The sequence below is a fragment of the Brachyhypopomus gauderio genome, chromosome 5 (assembly GCF_052324685.1).
Source record: "Brachyhypopomus gauderio isolate BG-103 chromosome 5, BGAUD_0.2, whole genome shotgun sequence".
Taxonomy (NCBI): Eukaryota; Metazoa; Chordata; class Actinopteri; order Gymnotiformes; family Hypopomidae; genus Brachyhypopomus; species Brachyhypopomus gauderio.
In genome coordinates this window covers 8,604,671-8,624,462 of record NC_135215.1, presented here as the reverse complement: position 1 = coordinate 8,624,462, position 19,792 = coordinate 8,604,671, and the positions used below count along the sequence as shown (strand labels likewise).

General features: G+C 41.1%; 1 protein-coding gene across 7 annotated transcripts in view; it reads left to right on the top strand.

The window, feature by feature from the left end:
• Nucleotides 1-3,468: 3,468 nt before the first annotated feature.
• Nucleotides 3,469-19,792, top strand: part of atp2b1a (ATPase plasma membrane Ca2+ transporting 1a) — a 39,301-nt gene continuing 22,977 nt past the window's right edge. For 5 of the 7 annotated variants that reach the window (XM_077005356.1, XM_077005354.1, XM_077005355.1 and 2 more), the window contains exons 1-2: nt 3,469-3,583; nt 14,879-15,316. In XM_077005356.1, the coding sequence (XP_076861471.1) occupies nt 15,124-15,316 (193 nt within the window). In that variant the 5' untranslated portion in view covers nt 3,469-3,583; nt 14,879-15,123. Of the gene's footprint in view, nt 3,584-6,751; nt 6,767-14,878; nt 15,317-19,792 lie in introns of all 7 variants that reach the window. The other 2 variants (XM_077005353.1, XM_077005352.1) reach the window with 2 other exon arrangements.

Here is a 19,792-nt window from a genome sequence, read left to right as displayed (position 1 = left end):
AGAAGTAGCTGTGTCTAATGTTGGTCAGGGTGTCTGCCGTTTGAATGTGCATGTTGTCACTGAACGCCTTGTTGCCCACCTCAAACTGTTCCTTGAACAAATAATCATATCTGGACTCTTGATAAGACACCAAAGCCGTAGACCTTGCCCTCCTTAGTAAGACACAACTAGTACTGAATATGGTAAAAACAAACAAACAAACAATGTTTGTAGATTTTTAATATGATTTAATGCCAGTAAGAGAATGGATAAATACATCCATTTCCAGTTTTTTTTTTTCTGAAAATATGTATTTGTAGGGTTGAATAGGATGTGCAGGTTTTGTCTGGTCCACTCCAGTTCACTCCGGTCCACTCCATCCTCTTCAGTCCACCTGGTCCACTCTAGTCCAGCTGGTCCACTCTAGTCCAGCTGGTCCACTCTAGTCCAGCTGGTCCACTCCAGTCCAGCTGGTCCATTCCGGTCCACTCCAGTCCACCTGTTCCACTCCATCCACTCCAGGCCACCCTGGTCCACTCCAGTCCACCTGGTCCACTCCGTCCACCCTGGTCCACTCCTGTCCACCTGAAGGTGTTTACAGCTGCCCTTTGGCTCCTTCACATCACCTGTTAAAGCTGGACACACACATAGAGAAATAGGTTTGACTTTAACTATCTGCCGCTTAACCAGATCATAAGGTCTATGGACTTTGACTGAAACTAGTGGAAAAAAGATTAAGACCAAAGGCCAATCAGAGTACTACGCGTTACACTCTAGCCCATAACACTGTAACCCTTCTCCCAAGACGTGGACTTGCCTTATATTAATATAACACAGAAACAAATGTATTTGGCACCATTGACATGCAATTACCTCACGGAATTATTAAAACGAACTGTAAATGAACTTTCTTTATCAACTATAAGGTCATTGTGCTTCCATATGTTTACAGGAAATAATGCATATTATAATGTGTGTTATGTACTAACACACAAAATCTAAACAAGGTACAAGTTCTGTTCCAGAGAACTGAAGTTGAAATATTAGATGTGAGTGGTTAAAACAAAACAACAACAATAACAGAAAAATCAACAACGACGACAAAGACAACAACAAACATATATGTTCCGATTTCTCAATGCAGCCCTGGTGTGATGGTGTAGGACGATGATGGAAAGGAAAGAGTGTTTACTGCACATTCTCACTGAAAAACAAACAGATGAGTGACCTGCTATTTTTAAACAAGAAATGCATTGCATACATTAACATGGCTGATGTTTCATTGAAACATTATGTCTACGTATTGAACCTAAATTCACTGCAGCTACTTACGTGTGTGTGTGTGTGTGTGTGTGTGTGTGTGTGTGTGTGTGTGTGTGTGTGTGTGTGTGTGTGTGTGTGTGTGTGTGTGTGTGTGTGTGTGTGTGACTGGAAGGGTGACAGTGAGGTCTGCAGAATGAATCAGCCTTCTGGAGCTCACAAAATGCTGTTTCACAACAATGGAAAAAGATCTTCTCCTTGCAGTTTTTCCACAGTGCCATCCACTGATAGCAGCTCTGCACCTTGTGACCTAAGACAGCGTGCAACAGCTTATGCACTGATTATTCTGCACACTACAGCATGACTGACTCCCTTATCATTTCCCTACCGAAATAAGATTGCGAAAGTCCTCTGTGTCAGATAAATGAAAAACTGTGATTGGCTGGAATACCTCAGTGGAGCATATTTGTTTACATGTATATGTAATCAGCCTATTTGTGGAAGATAATGTTTATGTATAATTTCACCTACTGGAAGCATCCCTGAGGGTAACAGTAATGAGCCTTAAACAGATCCTTGAGAGACTCTGAATACTGAGGATGTCTACACACGACAAACTGACTCACTGAATCAGCTCCTTCTGTCTCCTTAACAGGGCCATTAAATGCCACAGCTGTATTGTGTGTGTGTGTGTGTGTGTGTGTGTGTGTGTGTGTGTGTGTGTGTGTGTGTGTGTGTGTGTGTGTGTGTGTGTGCAGTGTGGCTGGAGCATGCCACATGCCTTCTCTCATCTGTTATAACTCGACAGGCCACTGGCGGGAGGAATATTTTCAAACCATCCCCCACCCCCAAATAAAAAAAAAACCTCAGAAGTGGAAAGTGGCACAAACAAAAATAGAAAATAGGACTCCAGAGCTTTTGGAAACCTAAAATGAATCTCAATTGACAGCCTCTTGCATCTAAGAAAGGCCTGCATCTGACTATAGCTGACTACATCTGATTACAGCTGGTTACATCTGACTACATCTGACTATAGCTGACTACATCTGATTACAGCTGGTTACATCTGACTACATCTGACTACAGCTGACTACATATGACTATATATAATTACAGCTGACTGTTTATGTGTGTAAAAGGTATGTATTTTGCTCTTGTGGCAGTTTACACACTGCATGTGGCCCACATTTACTTGTGTCGTGTGTTCACAGCAGGTGATTTGTGTCCTGTCTTCCTTAGAGCACCCATCCTGAGTCAGTATACACACTTGCAGGCTCTTGGGAGACACTGAACAGGAGTTCAAATTGCTTGGATGCAATTCATTTAAGATGTTCATTAAAACATATAAATAAAAGAGTAATCATGTTGTGAAGCAATGTTGTATGTTAGATATTCAGAAATGCTGTTTGGTGAAATGAGTTCTCATCATCATGTGAAATAGACAAAATGTTTCTAAGCATGTTTCTTCCTATAAATGAAGATTTTTCATCATCAAAATGTGTTTACACCAATAATGTATCCTGCCACTGCTGTTTTGAAAATGATATTTTTGTAATATTCTGTAATACTTTGTAATACTTATTGATGTATATACTATATGTGTGTATTATATACATCAGTAATAATTTTAATTGTATGTAGAATTGATTTTTATAGGGTGGTTGTAAGATACAGGGTGATAGTAAAACCTGAAAGCCGATCCTTATCAAGCCGAATCAGATTATGAAAGACTATCTATGTCCAAAATGTAACGCCCTTTGTAATGAGCGCAGGACACTGGTTGTAAAACATTGGTCTGGAGGACCAGTCCAGCAGGCGTGATTCGGTTCTGCATGCGGCTGGACAGCACCACTAAATCAAGATAGAAATTCTCTACGTCATGGAAAGAATGACGTCAAGTTTAATTAGCCGCTGGGAAAGACTTGTCCCAGGCCGTGGGTGGAGTTTACAACACTACCGCTTATTGTGCAGGAGTTTTTTTCCGTAGTTAAATTGATGTTCAATGCGTAGTTAGATTTTTCTTGAAAAACCTGTGATATTTTTTAATAAACTGCACAGTGCAGTCAAATAACGACAGAGAATATTATGCAAAAAAAAAGCTTTCTTGCAGAAACGTTCTTGACGTAACCGTTTCCAGCAGCGACTGATCTGTTCGCTAAACCAATGGGGATCCACATGAATGTCTCTGCCCGTCCTCCTGACGTGGGTCACGTGACCCCCAGCGTCGCCTGGCGGTGGGCGGGGTTTAACTGCAGATTGGAGGAGGGAGCTCGCTAGTCCGCGGAGAGTCTGAGGGAGACCGAAAGCGTGAGGGAGACCTCTGCGATACCGTTCGGTGAGCAGGGTGAGTGTGTGTGTTTTTAAAATAAAACCTTCCTTGATGCAATATCTCAGTTAGCAGTGGCCGTGGCATGTGTTTTTTTCTGATTTATGCAGATTTCTTTCGTCCCCTTCTACGGACTGTTCAGCCTTCTTTAACGTTAGCTAGCAAAATTGGCTAGCTAGGTTACTATTCCTAGCTAACGTTAGTTGGTAACGACTGGGCGACAAGACAGTCCGTACTGTAGCGACCCAAAACTACCTGATGTTACCGTTAGATATTAAAGATGTGGCAAACGGAAAGGCAAAAACACTGAAATTAACACCGGGCTGGCCATGAAGATCTTAAAAAAGAAATTGGTTTCGTTATATCGTACAGTGGAAAGTTAGTCGTTGGCATTTGATTTTTTTTTATGTGTTCTACCGCACGCGCTGGTGCTCGGAGCCGCGTTCACTGACGAGACGGAGGATGACGGGTTCGCGTTCTATCGCACGCGCTAGTGCTCGGAGCCGCGTTTACTGACGAGGCAGAGGATGACGGGTTCGCGTTCTATCGCACGCGCTGGTGTGCGCGCTAGAAAAAAAAAACGGCTATTCGCCCTGAAATCCAAACGGAAACATAACGACCCGGCTCACTACACGGCGAAGACCGTTTAGGACCGTTGTACCTTACAAATTCACATAAGGATATATAAGCCAGCCGACGTTATCTTTAACTGGGGCTGGTGACCTGTGGAAAAGGCAGATAATGTGTAGTTGCTGTTGGCTAACCGTCATTGTGAGGGGGGGACAAACCAGCACGCGAGTGGAGGCTTCTGTGAGGAGACCTGTCATTACAGGACACAGTCGCCGTACACTAGCTAGCCGCAGCAACTCTAGTTTGGAAGAATTGGTTACAATAAGCTAGTCTAACAAATAAACGTTTTTAAGACCGTTGTTTTAAAAACGTCTTCTAGAGATTTCAAACGTCAACGTCGCGAGGATCTTTCATTTAAACAGGACACCTGACAATGCATGCAGTTGGCGAACTGTCGTATTCAAATCATGTGTGTGCTGCTCAGCTATGGAACGAAATGTAACCCGACAGTTTGCTGCCTGCAAAAAACCCCCCAAAACCCTCGCTCGGTTTTCTGAGTATTCTGCAGTGGTTCGTGTACGTTGGTGCCCCTGTGCGTATTCTTTTACCCGTTGCTTCGTCTGTAAGTTTGAGAAAGTAAAACATTTCCTCGTTGTATGATAGTAAAGTAGTTTGACCTCAGATGTACATTTTATGGTTAACATACCTTAAGTAATTGTAGACAAAAGGGGGTCACTAAATGTGCATTTCATGTATGGAGCCACTTGTATTGGTTGAATAATGTTCGATGTCCTTAGGCTGAGGACTGCTGCATTATTGATTATTAGGCCCTTTATATATTTATGCGTTTTTGATATGTATGTATATATGGCTCATTTAGCATTTATATGTCTGAACTGATATGTCCTTTGAAGATTTATAACATAGCAAGAGTAAAGAGCTTTTGACAAAGACATCTCCCCACATGTATGAAACGGGTTTGTTCCAGTACAATGATGCTACCAGAGGACTGTACACTTTACTAAAGTATACGTGCTTGTGCTTGACCGGTTGTAGTATCAGTTGAAACGCTGTGTCCCTTAATAATACAGGTTCAGTGGGTTATCTCTATTGGTTAGTTGTTGGTAATCAAGAACATGGGTATTGTATTCTAGTTGTTCTTCCCTTAAGCACATAATAAATCTGTTAACGTGTTAATTGCAGTGTAGTCTTCCTGTTTTTGTTTTTTTTTTCTATGATCAGATTAGACCTGAGACGGTAGTATCTGGATTTAATAATCTGTTAAGAGATCCCACCGCCTTTGAAGTAATAATGTTGCACATTTACACAGACAAAAGAATTTGGATGCTAATTTAATTGACCAATTTAAGGTTTTAACTGTATTATTTGAAAGGTCTTAACAAGACATGGAAATTATATGATGGAAGTTATGGAAATATGAAGACCAAGTTCTCAAATCATTTTACATATATGGTACTCCTGTTTTATTTGTTTTAGTTTTTGGTTTTCTTTCAATGTACAGCATATTTTACACGGACCTTTGAATAGAAGCCGTCAAGGCTCAGTATGTTTCAGCCTAATTAAATTTGCTAAGATAGTCTGACATAGCCTAAGCTTGAAAGATATAGAATTTCATATAATTTTCCATGTAAATGACCCTAGAGTTTTTTCTTAAGCTCTGTGTGGCTGTGAAATGACCACAACCTTGACATTTCATTCATATTGTTCATAGCACTGGGATGAAGGACATGTATGCTCACAAGGTGCCTTGTAATGTCCTCAGGTTCACAGGGAGTAATGTATGAAGGCTCATTCATATCAGATTACTGTCCGTGGTGAAATAAATCTAAAAATATTTGGTGCTTCCATCTTTTTAACTTTCAGCATTAAAGTCCCATGTGTAAGTGGGGTAGCATTAAATTCATATAATTCTCTATCCCTCTCACACTCTCTCCATGTCTGTCTCTCTCCTATCTATCCATCCATCTATCTATCCATCAATCTATCCATCTATCTTACTCTCTCTCTCTGTATGTATGTATGTGTGTGTGTGTGTGTGTGTGTGTGTGTCTCTCTCTCTCTCTCTCTCTCTCTCTCTCTCTCTATATATATATATATATATATATATATATATATATATATATATATATATATATATATATATATATATATATATATATATATATATATAAAATTATATGAATTTTCCCATGGAACTATATCAGGATTACTTCTTCCATCATTCCTGTGTTATTCTGGTAAGATATTACCAAAGATATTTACAGCATTTTCTTTTTTAATTTTTATCTTTTTAATAAAGGTAATAGGATTTAGGAGGTTATATAATCCTTTTTGTAGTGATGGTCTCTCAGTCTACTATAACAGGGTAGAGTTTAGCCCTGGTAGCAGGAAACAGGTAAGACTCATTTTGGCCTGTGGGCAAAGGAGGCCCATATAATAAGAACACAAAAAATTTTTTATAGGGCATTCATTGTGTTTAAATGTATGAATTATCTGTATATACTTCTGTCAAATAACTTTAATAAATAACCAATAATGTTTTTCATTTTATTACTGCGGCCCCTAAATATTATCCTGTGGACTGGATGGATGCAGTTTACAGGTGATCAGGTAATATAAGTAAGAAACTAGTTTATGTAAATGAGTAAGAGGTGTTAAATAAATAAGGCCTAATGTACCCACAACAAACAGTGAGATCCTTAACTATGCACTAACCATTACTACTGATTCGTAAGTTTACACTAATGACACATCCAAGTTTACATAATTTAACATAATTGTCATGGCTTTCTGAAAATTTGCTTTATTTAAATAAATGTATTTATTGGTCTTTAAAGAAAGAGTAGACTATAAGACAATATTTCTTCTCATTGAAATGAAAGGTCAAATTTGAGGGCATCATGTAACATCATGTAGCCTGGAGTTAAACCTCTGTTAGACCAAAATCAGTAATGTGTGTTTATTTTTGATAAAATGGTTATGCAATTCTGATACTTAATCTTGTAATATTAACAAAGGCTTACACTTTGAACAGTTCTCACAAGGTGTCTCCTTTTGCATTTTATGATGATGATGAAGATTACTAGCCATTTATTCATAACAACTCGTACTAGCATGATGGCTAGCTACCTAGACTCTTAATTGTTCACCGGCATTGTTTTAAGTTGAACAGAATTCAACAATGGCTCACAGAGAAAAAGAGCTTTTTGTAACGATATAGGTAACTAGATCAACTTGGTTTACATTTTGTGCCAATAGGGATTTCAGTATTTCAGAATCTACAATTTTATTAGTCCTTAAAATGTGTTTATACTATAAGAAGACTGTAAAGTATGATAGTTATACTTTTATTTCTATACTTGCATTAAAAAAAATTTATACTTGCATTAAAATATGCAAAAAGCCATGTGCTGGGATATGGAAACATATACCACGATAATAAAGACGTACAGTTACATTAGTGTGGCCACTTCAAAATACTGTCACTACAAGAAAAAAACCTATTTATTTTGCTGGCAATTGAAAGCAGCAGTGCTTTAACAACCTCTCACGGCTGTGTGGTGCTCTGATCACATGTCATTGTCCTTGCTGCTATGAGGGACGTATAAAGATTGAGACACCAAAGCCTACTGAAAGGTGGAGTTGGACCCAGAACATTTCGGTTACAGATAAAATGAAGGGCAGGTAGCCTAATCGCAGACAGCTGGCCAAAATAGGTGATGTGTGAGAAGCAGCAAAGTTCTCCAATAAAAGTTAAGTGATGGCACAATATGATAAAACTCTAAAGGTAAAGGTAAACTTTCAGTCCCATTTGAACAGAATGATGATGGTTTAACGGTAAAAATGGTCTAATATTATGTGGAAAACTGTACCAGCTAGAATGAGATCTCTGTAACCTGACCTAAAACCAACGGGGGCTGTCAGATATTGGGTTGCAGGTTGGACTAGGGTTTGTGTTCCAATGATTGAAGTATTGTGTAACTAGCTAGTAGATGCATGTTTATTCCAAGGAATGCATTTTCTCTCTCTTGTGAACAGACACACTGTATCAATAGTAACATAATAGTCTATAGCTGCCAAGCTAGGTGTATAAAAAAAATCTCACTGCATTTTGGCAAAAAATTTACATGTTGCCTAGCATCATGCCATGCTAATTTCTAGTCAGTTCAAAGTGTGTAGTGTAAACACTGTCGAATACAGGCGAATACAGTATGATAGAACCTTTACAGTTAGTGGTGGATGTGGATGGAAACATCATAATGGATCTTGGTGGATACTGAGTGTAAGTAACAGTGGTATGGCAGTAAACGCTAGTGCCGTGGCTGAAAGGAGGAACTGCTGAAATCCTCAGTGGTGGCTTCAGATATCCTCCAAAACAAGAGCTGAATGTGTGAAGCTTCGGAGTTTACCATGTGCTAAGACGTGCTTTTATCATCATACTCCATGCAGATGAGAAATGAGTTGTATGTATACTGTAGCTAACATTTATTGAAACCAATTTAAAGTTGTAGTTGTAGTTGTTTCTCTAGATGAGCAAAGTATAATGCATGAAGTTAACTAGAATAAGAAATTATTAAACTTGAATTATTAAACTAAGTTGTTCAGTAAATAAACATATAGCCCTGCATTTTATCAGAATTTAATTGATGGTTAATGCCCCAAATACTTTGACATATTGGTACTATTTAACTCCAGAAAGGAGCAAATTTATTTAAATCTCAATTGATAATGTATATTTTTTTGTCTACATTGATTAACCAACAGATAACATATTAACACCTTTTACAGATAACACAGTAACCACACATATAAACAAACCTTTTAAATTATTCTTCACTCATCTGCATGCTCCTCTTTAACAGCTGATGATACTTCTGAAATCATTATATACACACTTGATCTTTCATCTCAGCCTCTCAAAATCACAATTCCTTCTGCCTTGGCATTCTGTTGCAGAAGCAGGAACACTAAAGCTCTAGATTCCTTTGCAGTCAGAGGATTTCATGCTACGGTCTGAGGCCTCCAAGACACTGCTCAGTTTTATTGTAAGCAGTGCTTGTATTCATTGGTAATACAAGTGCTTTTAGAATAAGAAGCTAAGTACAATTCACTGAAAAAGATGATTAAAAGTAAAACTGCTACTGTTGCAAAGTACTTGGAGTCAGTACATGGAAAAAAGATTTATAACAGCAAAGAAGCATGTTGCAAAATGTCTTGCTTTCTACTAAGTAGATCATTTGTTGTATATTTGAAAGTAAATGTGTAATTGGGAGTAAAACAGTTGAAATCCACATTATAGTACCGGTATAGTTCAAAATATAGCAATTTCACTATTAACTGTGCCAGACTTGTCTACAAGACGTGGTAGTTTTATTTCTTGATGTGAGCTATGGGTTCATATTTTAGGCTGCTATTTGATAATGAATGTTTAGATTTTGGAGCTTGTAATATTAGTTTTCTAGTCATTCTAGGTTAATTTAAACTAGTCTTCGATCACCATGAAGTAGTTACCTTTCAGCTCAGTCTTGTTTTTTTGTTTTTGTTTATCAATGTATTAGTGCAATCTCTTGTAGCTGTTCTGTTGATGAAACTCAAGCTTTTGTGTCATCAATCATCTAAATATAGTTTGCCATCTTTCTGAGTACACTTTGTTATAACTAATTTTTGTCACAATACCCACCACTGTGTAAACAGATAAATCATTCTGAAAGGGCAGATGTCTTAAGCTCAATGCCTTATTCGTGACTTCCTAATCAAATAAAGCTAGTCTATATTAGAAATGTCTTGCTTTACATCAGATAACTGCAGTAATGGAGTTTATTCAAGAGGACAGCAGATTCGGTGTTAAACTGAAACTAATCAAACATCTTACAGTATGGATCCCTACTGCTATACTGAAGTGTAAAATCCCATTTGGTCAAGGTGCTTTATTTCAATGGTGAGTTGCATACTGGCAGAAAATTCTGAAGCACAGAACACAGTATATTTGCATTGTTATTTTGATGAATAGGTGCTTAAAATAGGCACAGTGAGCTTAATTTGAGCTTGATGCCATTGCATTTTAGCTAGTTAGCTAAATGCTTTTCAACTTATTTCTATGCCTTTGACCATATCCTCATCTTATATCTGTTTGATACTCGGCATTGCAGATTTGATGGCAAAAGTTTTTTCCAGACTCCCTGCCATTACCTAAAAGTCAAAGCTAGCTATTTTTGTTAAAGCCAACAAAAAACATCCTCTTCAGAATGTTTTAGTTGCTTATTAAGTCAGCTGTTGTGCAATCAAATGTACTTGGAAGATTATAGAGACAACAAACATGAGTTTTTGGAGGCTGTAGTGGACCAGCAGATGATAAATAACTGATTAACATGAATGTGAATTTTTTTAGTTTGCGAGTACACAATGTCAACATTTGTGACCTAATCCAGTTTTGAGCATTTTTGAACTCTTGCAGGGCTTCTGCTCTGGGTATTATTTCACATGTGGAGAAGACAGAAAGCTATGATGGCCTTTATAATCCTTCCTTTAGCTATAACCTGTGACTTTGAGAGCACATTTTCAATTGACAATGGATGGCAAATAACTTGTGAAACTCGCTACATGTGTAGATAAATTCTACATCTACAACTTCTCACAAAAAATGAAAAATATAGAAATTTTGGTATAGTTAATGTCATGTGAAATAAGCCAATGAAACGTTTTGACACCAACACATGTTGAAGCAGCTACAGAAGAGGTTAAAGTGATATTTAATGCAGTGTTGAAACAATTATATGGAAATGTATAGACATTAAAAAATAAATTTTAATTTTGGAATTAGAAAGAACCTCAAACAGTTCATATTCTGTCACTTGAAGAAATAATAAAGCAACAATGATTTGACATTATTTATATATTTTGTAAGCATAAATATAGAGGGGGGAAAATGTAAATAAAGTAACAAAAATCCTTGCTTAAGTACTGCAGTGTTTACATGCATCAGAAATAATATTCAGAAAATCTAAAAAATAAATATGCTGACTATTTTACTGTAAACTGAATTTTAAACCATGCATTTGGTAATACTGGATTTTTAAATGTTATGTGGATCTCATAGAAATACATGCCTGACATTTGAGTAAATAGCCTAATGTATAGGCTAACATATCACACTTAACCTGTAGAAACCTACTTCTTAACATAGTACTTACATATTACTATAACATATTATCCTGAATAATCTACAAAGACATGCACATAGTGCATAGTAAAAAGGCCTAACTAAAACAAAAATGCAATTATGCCAACAAGTTACTGCAAGAATTATTGCAAGAACCCATTATTGCTTCTGAAATCTTGGCATCTCTTTTTTTGTGCCATGACTCCAACATGAGTGAGGACTTCAGTGATTTGATATGGAATGACCTGTAGTGCATTAGGTCAAGTTGAACAAAACTGAAATGGTGCTGTACTCTGGATTAGGGTTTTGCCTCTGGGAGGTGCAGTGGGTACATTCGTTGAGGTCATCACTCTGGACTGTGATTCTTGTGATTCAGCACAAAATGTAAACTGTTTTAAGGCACAGTAAAGTTGATCCAGACGGTAGTGTAGTGTGATCTCTGACATTTTCAAGCATGTTTACAGTCAACATTTGTATGAACTTGATGATAGATGAACAAAACATGAGCAAAGTCATGTTGGTGGCCATCTCAGCATCAATAAGTGAAGTTTCTTCTGATGTTTATTGCATCATCATTGGTTGGGTCTACATCATCAGGGTCCATGTTGTGTCTAGTAGGCTCAAACCCTCTAGTGTGCACTTGCTCTAACAGACCTGATTCAAGAGGCATTGAGGAGATCATACAGTGCAGTGGTAGGTAGGTGTGATTTTAAAACGCGAACATGTGCTATGCTTGAGTGCCGAGAGAACACAAGTCTAAGCCCTTTAATTTTCTCACATTGTTCTTTATAATCAGTGCATAGAAAAAATAAATTACTTTCACTTCAGCTACCAGGATTTCATCTCCTTTTCTACTGCTAGGGTTTAAGACCTGTTTCTGCAATAAATTATTAAATTGATAAATTAATTTATTCTGACTTCTCTAATGTGTCTTGGGAAATCTGTAGGGCCCTAATGTTATGTGCGAGGAACAACCTGAAAGCAAAGATGTTCGGGTCTGTGTGGCCACGTGAGCATGCGTGTGTCTTTGTACCCACGTGAGCATGCGTGCGTCTTTGTACCCACGTGAGCATGTCTTTGTGTCTTGTCATTGTCTGAGGCTTGCTAGCAACTATGTATATGTATTTTCAAAATCTGTACAGTACTTGGTAGTGATATAACCTAAAAATCAAACAATGGGTATAAAATTAGGTGGATTAATCGTCATCTGTTTGCTGTGGTGAAATGTATTAAGCTTGTCTGTATACAGTGGTGGTTGTTTACAAGATCCCTGTACAGGTTCCAGGTCCCTTCTATAAAGACAGGTAGTCAATGTTCTAGAAGTACTAATGATGTCTATGGATTTGCTCACAAAACTGCGTAGACGAGCGTTTATCACAATAACAATAGGATGTCATTGTGTTGGCCATCATTGCGGCCAACAGTTTGGCGTGATGACAACAGACCTCTCTGCTTTATAGATGTGCCCTGATCCCTTCAGCTGCAGTCGCTGTGTGTGGGGGGGGGGCGTGTTGCTAAAAATACACTCTAACCCGCAGCCTCACTGCAGAGGGATCCCTAGAACTGTAGAACCGCTCCCCTGGACTGGCAGTGCAGTGGTAGGAGGGAGGACTGCTGTCTGAGACCAGGGCTTTCCTTTGGTTTGGGTTTTCCTTCGCTAAATCTAAATCTAAGGCGTGCATCTTTCAATAAACACAGATTATAGGGCATGTGTCCTGAACTTGACAGAACGAGAAGACACCTGCTGTTATCTACTATAATTGTGTGTGTGTGTGTGTGTGTGTGTGTGTGTGTGTGTGTGTGTGTGTGTGTGTGTGTGTGTGTGTGTGTGTGTGTGTGTGTGTGTAAAATAATATACACACACACACACACACAATATTTTCTATATCTGATATAGATTCTTCTGATTAAAGTATGTTTGTTTGTTTACATTTAAGCTGCAATCTAGATCAGTCACCCAGTCCAGTATAGGAAAGGTTTACACTGTGTGCCATTATCCAGCCATGCTGTCCCAGCTGTTATTTTGATAATCCAGTCAAAAGGGTATCTCTGCAACCAAAAAACCATCACTACACAGCAAATGTTGTCACTTTGCTCGTTACCAAACTCAATCTCAAAGCTTATAGCAGGAAGCATATTTATGAGACTAGTACTCTAGGGGAGTCCCGTCTCCTTAACGTGCGAAAGACCTTCTGTGTAACGCAGCGTTTTGTTTGACATTTGGTTTTGTGTGAACGTGTTTACTGTGTCTGTGCTGGACACGTATATGTAAATGATGTATAAATGATGTACAAATGTAATGAACAGTAACTACAATATTACAGTTGATGTTGCTTGCTTAACTCTTGTTGGAGTGAGGTTGAACAACACCCCCAGTCGTTTTAGAGTGAAGGTGCCAACAGCATACAGTATAGGCTTGCTATGTATTACAGACAGGCTGCTCCAGTGTGTAACTGCTCACTGTGCTTTGACACACCAGTGCAAAAACAACAATGTGATCTGGTGATGTGTTCAAAATACAAAATTCAGACCCTTGATTCAACGTTGCGTATCCTCTTAGTGGTAAGCCCAGGTCTTTGTATTAAAAAAAAAATCATAATGCAAGACCCTAATTAATGGTGACATTAAATGTACTTAGTCATGCACTGAAAAAGTAATTTTAATCTAACTGAATGGTTGTGTTGGTGCTGAGACCTTTGAGGCTCTTAAAGCTGAAACGCTAAGAGAGGCAGGGATGTTTGTCCTCAAGGAGCCACAGATTGACTGTTCAGGTCACATGACCAGCTTTCTTCAACCAATCATTTAGTCAGCTCTGTGACAGACAACCCGCCACCACTTGTGAAGAGTAAAACCTGGAAAGCTAAATGACGTGTCGTATGTCATGTTCATGGAAAGTACAGCCTGTGCTGGAAATTGTATTGGGTTTGTAGAGAATGGGTGGTACTTAAATTATACATAGTTAAGATGCATCAAATGAAATTGATTCTTATTCCCCAATGTAATTTGATGCAACAGCATCAGATTAAATGGGTCCTATTAAGAGAACTGTTCATTCTTATGAGTACCAAAAACTGAAGTGATGTCACCTCGTTTAACTCATTTGATTGCTCTCTAATGTGTATCTGTCCTCACCCAAAATGGTGGCTGTATATGCGTTCCAGTCAGGGCCCTTCAGAAAGTTCATGCACATGTTTTTCTCCCTGTCGCTTTGATTGTTCCTGCATGTGCCGTTTCCCAAAAGTGCACTGATTTGCTCTGGTGTGAGAGATAGGAAGTGCTGGTTGGGACAGCAGTCTGGTTCCCACGCTGCTCAAATAGGTCCATGTTTTCCCCTTCAAACGCGGGTAGTGTGTCATGTTGAACCTTCGCCAGTGACGTGGGGTTCCTAGTTTCTATTTTTAGGTCTAATGTAATCTTGCTGAAGTTCGTGTGTTCAGTGTTTCATTTCAAAACATAACTACGCACTCCAGTATGCTGTCTGTCTTTTTCATTTGGTAAATTATTGTGTGTAACCTCGGATTTCTCTCTCTCTCTCTCTCTCTCTCTCTCTCTCTCTCTCTCAGATCTGTATGGCCTGTGTTAAGTGGATCTGCAAGACTCCTGTCAGCATGAATGAATAAGCCTTTTCTATAAGCTGAGGGGAAATGGCTTTTAAATTGTGCCGGTCCTACCACCTACAGTTGGTCCTCCTCCTTTGAAGGACGTCAGCTGTTTATGGGAACTACTAGCTCTCCTCTCCTGTGGATTTAGCTCTCCTTTTGGGACGCCATTTTTCCACCATCGCAGAAGTGCTGTGTAACCGGGCGGCATGGCTACTAACTCCTACACGGGGGTGAAGAACTCCGTGGCAGAGCACGCTCATGATGGAGAGTTCGGCTGCTCGCTCAAAGAGCTGCGCTCCGTCATGGAGCTGCGGGGGACGGAGGCGTTACAGAAAATCCTGGACTCTTACGGGGACGTTAATGAACTCTGCAACAGACTGAAGTCATCACCTATAAATGGTACTTGCGCTCTTCCTGCAGCTCTGTTATTTTACATGCGTTTGTGTCTGAATATAAAAATGCTCCCTGTGTTCATAATTTCCAAAGGAGATTTTTGTTGAGCCAGTCAGTGAGTATGTCACAGTGCAGACAGAAGTGTGTGAGGTAAGTGTGTCTCGGGGGTAGATATCTGTAGGGGTGGAGAGGTCTCCTGCAACAGAAGCCCAGCTACGACTGCTGCGTCCAGGGTCTGGAAGGTCAGTGCAGGGCTGTACGCCGGAGACTCCGTCTGTGCTCTGACGGAAGGCGAAAGGAACCACACATCACTGAAAGGGGAAAAACAGGGGCAGCACTAAAAATGTTGCTGCTATTTTCTGTGTTTAAACTCACTACATAGTAGTGACGCATGGCTGAGTGACTTCAGAGCTTTGGTGTTGCAGTCCCAGTTTAGTATTGAGTCTCCCCTTCTCCCTCCCTCCCCCTCTCTCCCCCTCTTTTTCCATCTCTCTCTTCATCTCTCTCATTCCCTCTCCATGGCTTCTTCTCACCAGCACCCCATCTTCTCTTTATCCCAAAAAAAAAAAAATAAACTAGAATGGCATAATTGCCATGTTGCTAAACCAATACTATACATCTTTTAACTCTGTCATCTTCACCAGCTAAGAGGATGAAAGCGTCAGAGGGGACAGTATTGTCAGTACACAGAACAGTGGTTGCTACTGTAGAACAGTTCCAGTTGTTTATCACCTCTTTATAGACACTGTGCTTAATTACAGGCCTGAACTTGACTGACCTCTGTGGGCAGGGCCGGTTAGATTTGATTATAGATTAAAACAGCACCATGTCCACAGAGACTTTCAGAGGCATAACTAATTTAGCAAAAGGGTATGTAAAATACATTGATCAGTGGTTTGCTCTCCCTACATAAACACAACGGTTGTGAAATACATCAGTCGGCTTTAAACTCACTAATGTTCAGAAATTGGTCGTTCTTGGCTGTTTTATAGTCTATATAGCAACTGTGAGGAGTACATGCAAAAAAGACTATTTCTCATTCATTGTTCAAGAATCTGCCCTTAAGATACTGCCATCTAAAACTGTGTGTGTAATATTATATGCTGCAGGCTGACTATTGGATTACTCACTCAAATAACACAGGCCTGTAGGCCAAATGACTAATTACAACGAGTACAGAATAACAATACAGTGGACAGCAGAACACAAGGGCCATCTGAATGCCATGGGCACGTCCCAAAACCGCCTCCATGTCTGCTTTCTTCCTTTCCACTCTTCATTGTCTAATTCAAAGTTCATGAAGCAGAAGAAGGGAGGTGAGGAGCGGGCGTGTGTGGGGTTGTCCTGCTTGGTGAGGAGCGGGCGTGTGTGGGGTTGTCCTGCTTGGTGAGGAGCGGGCGTGTGTGGGGTTGTCCTGCTTGGTGAGGAGCGGGTGTGTGTGGGGTTGTCCTGCTTGGTGAGGAGCGGGCGTGTGTGGGGTTGTCCTGCTTGGTGAGGAGTGGGCGTGTGTGGGGTTGTCCTGCTTGGTGAGGAGCGGGTGTGTGTGGGGTTGTCCTGCTCGGTGAGGAGCGGGCGTGTGTGGGGTTGTCCTGCTTGGTGAGGAGCGGGCGTGTGTGGGGTTGTCCTGCTTGGTGAGGAGCGGGCGTGTGTGGGGTTGTCCTGCTTGGTGAGGAGCGGGCGTGTGTGGGGTTGTCCTGCTTGGTGAGGAGCGGGCGTGTGTGGGGTTGTCCTGCTCGGTGAGGAGCGGGCGTGTGTGGGGTTGTCCTGCTTGGTGAGGAGCGGGCGTGTGTGGGGTTGTCCTGCTTGGTGAGGAGCGGGCGTGTGTGGGGTTGTCCTGCTTGGTGAGGAGTGGGCGTGTGTGGGGTTGTCCTGCTTGGTGAGGAGCGGGCGTGTGTGGGGTTGTCCTGCTTGGTGAGGAGCGGGCGTGTGTGGGGTTGTCCTGCTTGGTGAGGAGCGGGCGTGTGTGGGGTTGTCCTGCTTGGTGAGGAGCGGGCGTGTGTGGGGTTGTCCTGCTTGGTGAGGAGCGGGCGTGTGTGGGGTTGTCCTGCTCGGTGAGGAGCGGGCGTGTGTGGGGTTGTCCTGCTTGGTGAGGAGCGGGCGTGTGTGGGGTTGTCCTGCTCGGTGAGGAGCGGGCGTGTGTGGGGTTGTCCTGCTCGGTGAGGAGCGGGCGTGTGTGGGGTTGTCCTGCTCGGTGAGGAGCGGGCGTGTGTGGGGTTGTCCTGCTCGGTGAGGAGCGGGCGTGTGTGGGGTTGTCCTGCTCGGTGAGGGGCGGGCGTGTGTGGGGTTGTCCTGCTTGGTGAGGAGCGGGCGTGTGTGGGGTTGTCCTGCTTGGTGAGGAGCGGGCGTGTGTGGGGTTGTCCTGCTTGGTGAGGAGCGGGCGTGTGTGGGGTTGTCCTGCTTGGTGAGGAGCGGGCGTGTGTGGGGTTGTCCTGCTCGGTGAGGAGCGGGCGTGTGTGGGGTTGTCCTGCTCGGTGAGGGGCGGGCGTGTGTGGGGTTGTCCTGCTTGGTGAGGAGCGGGCGTGTGTGGGGTTGTCCTGCTCGGTGAGGAGCGGGCGTGTGTGGGGTTGTCCTGCTTTGCTTCAGGTCAGTGTTGGCAGAGCGTGCATGACATCATGGAACAAGTGTGAGGTACACGTATCTGTGCCGACAACTTACAAACACCTAAACATGCTAATAGCAGATTAGCTCTGGCACATGCATTTTAATCAGTGTTTTTTTTTATTTGTTTGTTTGGTTTTGATTTTTTTTTAATACTTTTGAAACTCAAGCCTGCATTCTGTTGGGTATCTTTTGCCGTTTCATCTGTAGAAAAGGTGAAATTTTGCTGCAGTAGTCTGTCATGAATATAAATTAAGCAAAGTTGTTTAAGAAGGAAAGTAACGTGAGCTCTCCTGAAGAGAGAATATTCTCCTAAGATAGCTGTACTCTCCTTGCACTTCTCTCTATGGAAATAGGGGATGAGCTTTCATGAAATAGTCATGACTGGGTGACACCCAAAGATGCAGTTGTCTTTCACAAAGGACATGCTTCTGAATCCTGTGCCATGCCTCTGCTGAAGGAGATGTCTGGAAGACACCAAGGTTTCCTTCAAACACCTCATTTGGTAATGAGACAATACTTACCAAGGCAATTTTGAAGGAGTCCCATCAGGTTTTACTTGTAAGGAGAGAATCTGTTTTGTTAGCATTGTATTACTGTGTTGCTTTCTACATTGAAGGTATTATAAAGAGAAGAAATCTAATATTAAACATAAAGAAGAAAGATTTCATAGGAAAGCATCTAGCAAGAAAGGCCATGATATGCAAATGTTGTGAATCATGGACGTTTCCAGTGCATCTAACACCAGCCAGTCTGAGGTGTTGGTGATGAATGTTATGTGAATGTTGTTCATGGCAAGTGTCACTGATGGTGGTTCTCTAAATGATGATGATGATGCACCTCGTCATTAAGCATTTATCTGCTCAGATGTTTCCCAGAGTGGTTGGTGGGAGCTGTGGCTGTACATCTGAGCAACAGTGCTACACGTTCAGCTGTTCCTTCAGTCTCCACATAGCTCTCTTCACACTTCTCTAGTTGACTAAAGAGTGATTTTATAACGAGACGGTCCATACTGCAGTGAACATGCAGCTCACATGACACGAGACTACATTCATAATGACTTGGGACTACAACTCGTAAGTACACTTCAGCACCTAATGCTGAGGAGTATGGAAACGTGTGCATGCTGACTGAGGTGCTGGCTTGTCTCTTCGGCACATCTTTGCTGGCTCCTACATACCAACGTGTTGGAGATTTGTTTCCCTCTTCATGAAGGAACATAAAGTTCAGTTCCATGTGCTGAAATAACATGACTAATACTATAGTACCCCTGCTAACGCTAACCTTCCTGGTGCTGAGAGGAAGCAGAGCGTTCCTGCATGGGGGCAACTCTGTGTAGACTGTGTGGAGTCTAAGTGCTGTGGTCCATGTTGTAGCAGCCAGCACACTACTCCAGGGGGGCAGGACCGCAGCGACGGCTCTGACCAGTCCTGTCCTGGCCCCTCAGATCCATAACGGCACCCTGCTAGGTGGCGAAGCCTGATTGGCTCATTCAGGTTTAGCATCGCAAATTAAGCAGATGCCAATTAGAAGTATAGGAACTTTGACAAGTTAATCAAGTTGATTTTCCAATTGTGGTGTTTAGACTAGGTATTTTTCCATTCACTAGCATCCAATATAATTTTCCAGAATACTCAGTTCTTCAACTCCACGTTGTCAAATATAGGACATTTGTGTTCCAAAAATGCGGTGGCATTGTAATGAGACATAACAGTGGTACAGAATGTAGTTTGTAAAATCTGGCCTCACTTGAAAGATGAGTTGCTTTTATTTTTCTGCTTTTTTGGAGCATTTAAATTTCATTTAATCATTCAGTTGTCATGTGGTTCATGGAATTATCTGCAGTTTTAAGTACATGTTAGACAGAGTAGTTCCGTTTTATAT